The sequence below is a fragment of the Epinephelus lanceolatus genome, chromosome 10, assembly GCF_041903045.1.
Source record: "Epinephelus lanceolatus isolate andai-2023 chromosome 10, ASM4190304v1, whole genome shotgun sequence".
NCBI classification, from domain to species: Eukaryota; Metazoa; Chordata; class Actinopteri; order Perciformes; family Serranidae; genus Epinephelus; species Epinephelus lanceolatus.
Window position 1 is genome coordinate 29,351,533 of NC_135743.1, and position 10,727 is coordinate 29,362,259.

The 10,727-nt window shown below is 40.4% G+C and overlaps 1 protein-coding gene across 8 annotated transcripts in view; it reads left to right on the forward strand.

The window, feature by feature from the left end:
• Window positions 1-10,437, forward strand: part of cobl (cordon-bleu WH2 repeat protein) — a 70,293-nt gene extending 59,856 nt beyond the window's left edge. For 7 of the 8 annotated variants that reach the window (XM_033639864.2, XM_033639867.2, XM_033639866.2 and 4 more), the window contains 8 exons: window positions 155-476; window positions 1,910-2,028; window positions 2,257-2,448; window positions 2,639-4,242; window positions 4,360-4,593; window positions 4,823-4,939; window positions 6,896-7,213; window positions 8,622-10,437. In XM_033639864.2, the coding sequence (XP_033495755.1) occupies window positions 155-476; window positions 1,910-2,028; window positions 2,257-2,448; window positions 2,639-4,242; window positions 4,360-4,593; window positions 4,823-4,939; window positions 6,896-7,213; window positions 8,622-8,705 (2,990 nt within the window). In that variant the 3' untranslated portion in view covers window positions 8,706-10,437. Of the gene's footprint in view, window positions 1-154; window positions 477-1,909; window positions 2,029-2,256; window positions 2,449-2,638; window positions 4,243-4,359; window positions 4,594-4,822; window positions 4,940-6,895; window positions 7,214-7,857; window positions 7,941-8,621 lie in introns of all 8 variants that reach the window. The other variant, XM_078171912.1, reaches the window with a different exon arrangement.
• The last annotated feature ends 290 nt before the right edge of the window (window positions 10,438-10,727 follow it).

Genomic DNA, 10,727 nt, shown 5'->3' on the forward strand with positions numbered 1-10,727 from the left:
TTTTCTACTTCAATGCAAGCCCATTCTCAGTCCCTTAGTTTCACCATACACAACCTTAGGCCATTGGAAAGCCTTTGATTTGCATGTGGAGTTGTACTAAAGCACAGTAGGAACACTCAAACTGACGTAAAGATTTATCTCAATCCTCTCCCAGCTTGGCTCCATTCTATGCAAAGCTCCACAGCTAGTTGCCAGAAACCAGAAACTGCAACACCCGAGGAGGAGACTGTGTCCTTGGGCAGCAGCAGTGGTGGCAGCAGCCTGCCTGACCAGGGCTACGCTGCCTCTGAAGGCATGGCAGAGGGCGAGGACTCAGGAATGGTCAGCTCTCCATCTGACACCCAACCCACATCCCCAGATGGGAGTTTATCTCTGGATGGAAGTAATGGAGGCGGAGCAGAGAGAACGCTGGGACCAGGGCAGGACAATTCCAGTGACAGCGATGAGGGATGTGCCACCTGGGGATCAAGACACAGGTAGAGAGGAAGTCATAGAAAGACAAGGCATGGAATTAGGGGTTAACAAGAGTAAAGGAGGAAAGTAGAATAAAAGTGACAAGCATACACTGTATATCTGTATTTACCTAATATGAGATATTTGGCCATTAAAATGATGGAAAGTCTCATTAAAGCTGGTGAGGCACATTCTGACATCTGTATTGGCCTCAAGAGAATACCAATGACTCACAGAGTCTACCTTACTCATTCATCTATATTTGTCTTCATGCTTCCCAGTATTTGTTTTCTGCAGGCTCCTACTCATCTTCCGCCTCAAAGCTTTACCATTGATGTCACCTTTTATTTTTGAAACCATTTCAATAGATGATGGTTTCCTGGCAGGCAAGAAAATACGTGTGTCAGTTACCTTGCTGTCACCTGCGTGATAAATATTACTTAGATTCTTGCATTTGCTTATCAAGTTTAGTTTCACACCTGTTCTTTCACCTGCATAGTGAACCACCTCTGTTTGAGCTGACTATAGAAGTCTTTCTGCAGTTTTTAACTGTTCCAGCGATAATAACCAAGAGCAGTTCCCGCCATGTGTTATATCTGAGCAATAGTCAAGCTGGCACCCTCAATATTTAGTGCCGGGATTTTATAGTTATAGTTTATAGTTCTGGGCCCTTATTCAAAGACTTTTGTGGAAAATGAATGCTGCCCCAGATCACTTTTCGCCTTTTAAGTTGTTGTGAAATGTGTATGGTAATGTGCCCAGACCAGGGATCCTAGATCGATGCTGTTACTCAAAGAAACTTTATAAATCCAGAGCCTGCTGCTGGCTTCTCAGTATTCCAGGAAAGCAGTATAACCCTGTTTTCTCAGAATTGTAGAGGAGAAGCCCAATCCAACTTTCTAAGAAGACAAATTCTATTTGGTTTGGCCTTCTTGTTGTAATTTGTTATGGCTAATATGCCAGTAAGTCATGAGAATGAAGAAAGTGAAGGAAGTTTAAATTTTGGTAATAATATATTTACAGCTACGTGTATTGAAGCCAGTTGGATCCAATAAAAATGAAATTCAACTTTGAACAAGCACAAAATATTTAAAGACTAACATTTATTTTCTTTCTTCTACTACTGAACTGAATTAAACCTTCTGGTTCTGGGGCAGATTAGTAACGGGAAGGGTGCCGGATGTAGCAAATAGTATCAAATAAGCCGTTCATAACAGCTGTTAGGTGGTGACTGGATGACTGTTATAAGAATTATGGAGTCATGGGGAGTGCTGTATTATGGCTGTTCCTACACACCAATCTATTTTTTGCATTACAAATGTCATGAGACTGTGTGTGTGTGTGTGTGTGTGTGTGTGTGTGTGTGTTTGTGTGTTTTTAAATGCGTGTGTGTGTGTGTGTGTGTGTGTGTGTGCACATGATGTTTTGACACACGTTTTTAATGTACCATCCTCAGGCATGATGACATTAGCCTACAGGCAAAGTCAGGCAGGTTAAAAGACAGCTATGAAGATGACCCAGAGCTCACAGCCCAGCTCCATCAGACTTTGGCAGACTTTGAAGCCGACCTTGCAGGTGAGGGACCGTGGCATAGGTCACAGTCAATTGTCAGATACCTGAAATAATCCTATAAATAGGCAGTTTGATGTTCAATAGGTTTGAAACACTTAACTTGACCACACTGTCCACAAGTGATTATTTCAAACTCAGTAAGTTTTGACAAGTAATAGCCATAGTAACCTTCTTAAAACTATGATGTGTTCAAAGTATTGTGTATTAACTCTTAATATGTTCCACTTCCAGATCACATAGATATAGTCTCAGTGAAGGAGACAACCTATACCATGTCCACAGACAGTAATGATGTGCCGGTGTCTGTAGTGGACATGGATGTGCCAGTCACAGCCATAGATGAAGTACTAGAGGAATATGAGCGACACACTGTAGAACATGAGACAAAGTCAGTGACCAGGACTGAGTCAGCTGGCAGCAAAGGTACGATCAATAAAATGCCTCCATCCAGTCCATTTTACAGAAGCTAAGACTTTTGATGATGTTGTTGACATTTGTGCCTTTGCAGTCTATTGGTTCAGGCTCAGTCGTATCAATATAATACACTTACAAAAACAGTTATGTATTTTAGTTATATTTTAAATTGACTTTTTCCTACCTCATCTTATCACAGGTCCAGGCTTTTGTCGCCAGTCCGGTTTGGAGCCACAGAACAAAAACAACAATGCTTGTACAGCTGCTGACAGTAATAAAAGCAGCAGTACAAAGAATAAGTCTCAGCCTGAGCAGCATAAGATGTCACAGGAAAACAAGTCAATAAGTGATAAAAAGGATAACAAGATGCTAGAGACAAAAATCAAAGGAAAGAGTCTCACTGATACCGACAGTGTGAAAGAGGATAAACAAAAAACAACATCAGCAGTGAAATCTAATGTTGACATGCAGAAACGCAGCAAGAGCACTGAGATCAAACCTGATCCTGTAAAAAGTAACACTCAGTCTTTTCAAGAGAAGAAGTCTGTTCTTCCACCAACCAGTCAAAGATCTGTGTCTTCAGAAAGAGATGAAGAGTTGCACAGAGTTTACCAGAATAACTCCAGCCAGAATGCTTCACATGGTAAAATCACTTGTAACGTCACATCACGCTTCGGTATGAAAACTTTCACTGTGGTCCCTCCCAAACCCTCTGTCGCTCATGATGCTACGGAAGAACCAGCTGTCAAATTAACTATTGGTGCCATTAAGATTGATGATCAAGGAAACATGGTGAAAGGGGGTATCTCCCAGAACAAAATTGGTGGTTCATCAGAGCCTGGAGTTAAATCCAGTGAGGGGTCTCCTCTTCTTGGAAAGGCCAAAGCTTTTTGGAGCTCAAATGAGAGACAAGAAAGTTCTGTGCCCCAAAGCAAAGATCTCGTTGATAAGGCTAAAGAGAGCACAGATGGCCTGAAAAGTACTCACACTGCAATCTCAATAACTGCTTTGAAGATCAGTGACACTGAGGACCTGAAAACGACACAACCTTCCTTTTATAAACATGCAGAGAGAGCCCAGCCTAAAGAGATGGTCAGAGAAGAAGTTAAAGAACCAGTGAAAGTCATCAACGTTGCAAAAGAAGAGCGGGTGGAGGTGGAGAGCAAAATTTCCGTGTCCAAAAACATTCAACAGCCAAGTAATAAACCTGCCCTTCCTCCTATTCTTCCAGACCTGAAAAGAGACTTGTCCTTCCTCAAACCATCCAGGCGAACCTCAAGCCAATATGTGGCGTCTGCCATCAATAAATATGCCCCAAAGACCTCAGCTAAACCCAACTCCATCCCTAATGTGCATGACTCCCCTGCTTCGTTCGGTTTCCAGAGATCAGGTCGGTCCATAAAAGTGAATCCACACCAATCTTCCCTGTCATCTTTGTCAGATAATAAGGAGAATGACTCTGCTTCTAAATCCAACCCGCCTGGTCCTAAGAGGTCTATGAGCTTCCCAGAGTATGTCTCGGATATCCAGAGAAATTTTGGAGAAGCGAGACCGGACAGGGGAGGATTTGGAAGTTGTGCTGGATCCACCAAAGGAAGCTCTAATACACTGGAAACAGAGACAGCCAAGAATAAGCACATTCACTCAAATGGTCCCACCCAAAAAAATGTGATCGCCAATAATGACAGCGATCATATCCAACATATTCGGCTCAGAAGCCCCAGCCCTGTACAAAGCAATCCTCTACACTCATCTGCCAAACCACCCACAACCCCCAAGACTGTATCCCAAGGGCTGACAAGTGTGAGTAAAATCTGTATTGCAAATGTTTTGTGTTATAAGTCTCTCAAAACAGAATTTTTACAGCAGTGTTTTTACTGTAAATTACAGTGTACTTAATACTCTACATCTTGTCTTCAGAACCCGAAGGAGGTGACCAAGGCAGCCACCCATGTAACACCTGATGCAAAACCACAACCTTATGTCACAGTGTCAGACAGTGGTGTCAACCCTGAGCCTCTGCCGGTGACACTGTTTGGGCCAGTTAAAAAGTTCAGACCAGTGATCTCTAGATCTGTTGAGAAAGACACATCTCTGCACAGCAACCTGATGGAGGCAATCCAGACAGGTGGAGGCAGGGACAGGCTCAAGAAGGTGAGATACACATAATACAGTACATGGACGGATGGATGGACTGATGTAAAGATGAGAGGGAGAGCAGCAAAACTGGAAAAATATATATATATGTAGGTTGGCATTTATCCCACTACAGGAAACAGAAATACACTATATTCTTAATTCTGCAATTACAGCTAAGTGTCAATGACGTTGGCTGGACAGCGAGAACGGTTTATTGATATTCCCCTTTCTATTTCATTATTAGATAACCACTCCTGGTCCCAGCACCATGAAGAAAGCATCTTATGTTGAGGAAGAGAATGAGAGATCTGCTCTTCTGGCTGCCATTAGAGCCCAGAGCAGCTGTGGAAGGCTGAGGAAGGTAAAATACTCTTTGAACTACAGTACTCATGCAATATCACCCCATGCCTGTCAGTGTCAAGGGATGGGGGTGGGAGATAAAGGAAGATTAACACAACTCTAAAAAAATCACAGGATGATTCATTTTTGTTTGAACAAAGAATATACGATCTGCTTTGACCCTGATTCATTCAGTCATTATGGACATATTCAAGAATGACTTCTTGAACGTGTCCACAATAATAGTCAAGTACACATGCTTAGCAAAGCTAGTTCATTTTACACAGAGATTCATGGTCCCCAGAAAATGAATCCTAATCCCAGACATGAAAACTTCACTTGGACTCAGTGATGTACTGATTAGATTCTGGTGGTCAAAGGTCAAGGTCACTGTGACCTTGCATCTGTCTCATTCTCATGAATGCAATATCTCAAGAAAGCCATGAGGGAATTTCTTTAAACTTGGAACAAAAGTCTATTTTGAGTCAAGGGTGAACTGATTCGAATTTTGTGGTCAAAGTTCAAGGTCACTGTGACATTGTGTCTGTCTTATTCTGGTGAACTTAATATCTCAAGAAGGCCTTGAGAGAGTTCACTCAAATTTTGGCACAAACGTCCACTTGGACTCAAGAATGTACCGATTTGGTGGTCGAAGGTTAAAGGTCAAGGCCACTGTGACCTCACAAAACATGTTTTTGACCATGACTCAACAATTCTTCCATCAATTGTGACAAAATTTCAAACAAATGTCCAACAGGAAATAATAATAAAGTGATGACATCTTATATCCAAAAGGTCAAAGGTCAGCTTCACTGTGACATCATAATTTTCTGCAAAAACACTTTTCTGGCCATCATTTTTAACAACATAACTTAGAGGGCGAGACATTTGGTCAGAATTGGTGACACTAATCTCAGGTGCCCACTTGAAACTGAAATGATTGTATAGATCTTTTGTGCTGCCCGGGGAAGATGTTTATGAAGCATCCATGTTTTCATGGACATGGGTGTAAACTGTAAGTGCAACTTAACTGGTTCATGGAGGCATACAATCGCAAGGTGGTAATTCTAGTTTATAGTGCCATAATGTGGTTGAAATTTTTGGTTTAATGAGAATTGTCTTGACAACTATTGGATGGATTGCCATAAAAATTTGGTTGAGATATGCAAAGTCCCCAGAAGATGAATCCTTGTTGGCAACCCCTTGACAATTGGCATTCTCATTACTGAATGTTAGCATGCTAACATGCTAAACCAAGATGCTGACATGACATTAACATACTTTCTCAACATCAGCATGTAAGCCTGGTCATTGTTAGCATGTAGTCATGCATTTAGTACAGCCTTACAGAGCTGCTAGTGTGGCTGTATACTCTTTTTCTCGTTGAACATAAAAGAGAAGAAACACGTGTGCTTACTGCAGTTACACTTAGCATAAGAAGTATGGCATAAGAAATAGGTTTAATAGGATATGTGAAATCTAAACTGTTAGCATTCTTAGTTAGCAGCTCACAGAGCAATGCATGAACCAAGTTATGCAATCATGGGTGTCTTTTTCCATCCCTCTGTGTGGACTGTGAGCTGTGATTTGCTGTCATGTAAGAGCCCATGTGGAATGAAAGGGGCAGAAAACGTGCTGCTGGAGCTGAAACATCTGCGGTTCTATTCTGGAGGTTCCTTACCAGAAGTGGAATCTCTGGAATGCTGCATGACTAAATCTGACTAAAAAACTTCTCAAAAAGTGGATAAATAAAGAGAACTAGATAACTCTGCACAATGGAGTTACAAAAATACATAAGATAAAATCAGACAAATGTGAAGCACATAAACTGCAGAAAAAGTAGACCAGAAAGTAATTTGTTTAGAGTCAAGAGTACATCTGTATGTGTTAGAGGCTGACATTTGGTCAGAGCAGCTAATTTCCTGCCTGTGTTCATATGTCTAGAGTTACTATTGTTTCTCTTCTTTGTGTCCTACAGACCAAATCTGAGGCTGCTGATGAGCTTGAGAAGTTCAGGAAGGTGTCTTTGGGGGAGGAGAAAGGTGCAGGCCCTCCCTCCTCTCCCTCTCCCTCTTTGACTTGCACTTCACCTCCTGTCTTTACCCAACAACCACCACCACCACCACAGCCACCAGCACCCACGATTGCACCTCCACCTCCTCTCCCTGCCTTGCCCCAGGGAAAGCCTAGCGCTGTGGCATATCCAAGTGCTAACACCCCTGTGAACCCTGCCTTGGCCAGGGAGGCTATGCTGGAGGCCATTCGCTCTGGATCTGCTGCTGAGAGGCTAAAAAAGGTACGAACACAGAAAAACACAGCTTCTCTTGACACCACGGAGTGAAAGTTGTTGAAGAACTCTCCGACATCCTTTATCTACTTTGCATTTTCAGTTCTACAGTTGCTTCATAAAAAAACATTGTAGGATACAGAGTTACACTTAAATATTACAAACATCCCGTTGGATCAAATTACATCAGAGTAGGCAGAATCTGTACTCAACAGTACATTCTGGTTACCACATTCTGAGTAGTGTTGATGTCACGTGTCACATGTTGCCTACATGCAAATAGTCTGTGTGGAGAGCAGAAGAGGTGGAACATGTTGGCCGAAATGCAATCTCACAACTCATTGGCTATCATCTGACAACGATTTAGCTTTTACTAGCTTTTTTCAAACTCTACATTCTACATCCTTTGTAGATATCTTTTTATAGAGATTAGCCAAAATGTTGTCTGGACCTGTTTTAAGCTGCTATTCAAACTGTAAACAAACAGCGCAAGGAACAGGAAGTCTAGGCTTGGATATTTGCTGGCTACACCGGGCTTTCCAAAATATTGACTGCTGCCCCCAGATGTTTTATTGTTGTCATACGATAGCTGATGGGTTCTGAAATTGTATCAGAGGCTACTGGTTTTTAAATATTTATCTTTCTGTCTGCAGAAAAGGGAAAAATACATAACTGATGAAGAAATAAAAAATGAAACAAAGGCAGCCTATGCAACTTAAAATTTAGCATTAGCACAGTAAGTGATGCATATCTTAATGATTTTGTTTATTTATTCATTTTTTGTCTTGGTACACAAGATGGCATAATTTCACCCAGAGAGACTCTTATCAAAGAACAGACGGAGGGAGAAAAAAAATGTCACAGACAGGAAAATACATAGAGACAGAAGAGTATACAAAGCCATAGCCGGCAACAGGGAAAAAAACACAAGATTTGAACCAGTGTCCTCTTTCTTCTCACATCTTTGGTCTGGTTTCTCACATCTTGCATTGTTGGAAGAAATCATTGGCACAACAAAGCTCTCCTGTGGTGCAGCAGCCGGGAAACTGGAAATGAATTGCAGATTGTAACACGTTCACGGATTCATCTGACAGCCATACTGTACTGCTGTGTGAATATTTTCATGAAGATAAAGTTCAATTTCAGTTCAGCAGCTGTGTAAAATTTGAGTTGTCAGAAACATTTTTGTATTATTATTTGTCATTTTAGTCAGACAGGACCAGCAAAGAATGAATTATGTTTTGAGGTAGAAAATTAACTAATAAAATCAGTGTAGTTTAGGTATTTTTTCTGTATCTAGTAACAGTTAGACACCACAGACGCAGATATATTCTTTCCAGCTTGCCATGAACTATTACCCCTGTCATTACCAAAAGGGAGAATTACAAACATGACATGTTGTGTCTCTTTTAACTAGGTCGCTGTGCCCACAAAGACAGTCCAAGTGAATGGCAGACTGGGAACAATCCAAGCAACCTCCTCAACACTCCCTCAGCAGTAGGAGGGGAAGCCTACATGGCAGCACCGAGGAATACATTTATTATCTTTATCATTAATTAATTTCTTTTTTTTCTTTTCTTTTTTTTTTTGCCATTTTGCTTTTGCAGCAGACATTTGGAGAACTGGATTGAGTCACATTTTGAGTGAATGCTATCTGGAAGTTTTGGGGAACTTAATCTGATGTGTGACACGAATTCGGAAGAAGAAAATGCGTATAAAGAATGATTTCTACATGCCATTTAGATAAACAATAAGGGGAATGTGGCTCTCTTAGTAGCCAAAAACCTTTCTCATATAGGTGTGACAGGTGAAAGGTTTGCAGTTAACTCCACTCATAATATCAGATCTAGCTCTAGCTTTATGTGCATCTGTATAACATATTCCATTCCTAAACATATCTTGCCATCTGTACTTGAATTCAGTAGTTTTAACTGGAACGTTGTACAAAAAGTGTGCCAATGAAAGCAAATTTAAATGGTTTATGCTTTTCTGATCAGATTTTTTTTTTTACCACAGTTAAGTTATGGATGCCTTATACTGTTGCTCAGTCAGTGTTATGTATATGATGTTTGTTGTATAAATTCTATACGGGGTGCAATAAGTTGGATCTGATAATGTTTCCAGATTTACTACTACTTAATATTTGCTTAACAAATTAAGATAACTAAAAGCATAAGAAAATAATAGATAGATTGTTTGATTTTTTTGTGTGTGTGTAAAAGTGTATTTTAATCCAGAGCTGGTCCATAATGCCAACTTCCACAGTTCTTGGGTCTGAGGAGAAGTAAGATGTCAGTGACTGACTCGTGCCTTTCAGCTCAGTATACTCCTGTTTTAGCTTCTAACCTTTATTTGTGCTGCTAAAATCTAAAGACATTGTCGCACATGGTCGGTGCCCTGCAGAAACTTGTACAGTAGCAATATGACGGACTGTGCCTTTGATGTTCGATAGAGAAATTAAGTTGAACCTTACTTTTCCTTGACATTTCAACATTTTTGAAGCACTGTTATTGAAGTATATCAATAGTGGATGTTGTGAGCAAAGAGATTAGTTAACTAATCAGCAAGTCACTACCAGTATGTAATGGCAGTCATAAGAAAGCAGTGGGAAAGCAGCAATTTAGGTTATCAATGGTCTTAGTTTAGGCAAGTGTCATTGCATTCCATTGTGCTCCACTGTAGGTGAAGTTTACAGTGTGGTTTAAAAGGGAGAGTGGACCATTAAATGGTATCATCATGGATAAAGGAGGGTGTCCACGCTGAATAATCTGTAGAATGAAGAAAAACCTAGAGCATACTATCAGGTGTAAATGCTTGCTGCTGTGGATTGTGAGATAAATCTGAGTAAAGGGAGTTCTAGTTTTATATAGATTTATTTTAATTCATGCTCAGTTAAAACTGTTTTTACTGTTGTATGTTTTACCTTAAGAGCGTTTGTTTTTTTCTCTCTGAATAGAAGAGATTATTTCATTTCTGCTAGATGGCTTCATCTACACGCAGTAGCCTAAAGCACATTGTAGAGTTGTATATTTTGTAAAGTAAAGAGAGATCATCGCCGTGAAAGATTTGATTTAAGAGAGCTATTTCACTGATAGTGTGAACATTTTATAAGCTATTGCTTTTTAAGGTTTAAGTGCACATTGTTTTTTTTTGTTTGTTTTTTTTTGGGGAAAGGTTGCACAGTTATTTTTGTCTACCCTAATTTTTGATTCAATAAATAATTTTGCAATCAACTGGCTGCTTGTGTTTTAACACTGTTTAATAATCAGAATTTCCTTTTTTTGTCCCCTCTTACGTAGCAGTTAGATTGGACAGATGGTAGTATGAACCTTGCTTTGGAAAGCATCACTCTGTGCCATTCCCAGCACTGTGGTCATCCTGCTGTCCTCATGAAATATATTGTAACCTCTCTCTGTCTCTCTTTTGCCACACCACAGATGAGCTACTATTCCAGGCAGTAGCTCATGACCCTGACTCATCACTGTGGTCACACGAAATGACTCTCACAGAACTTGAAGCTAAC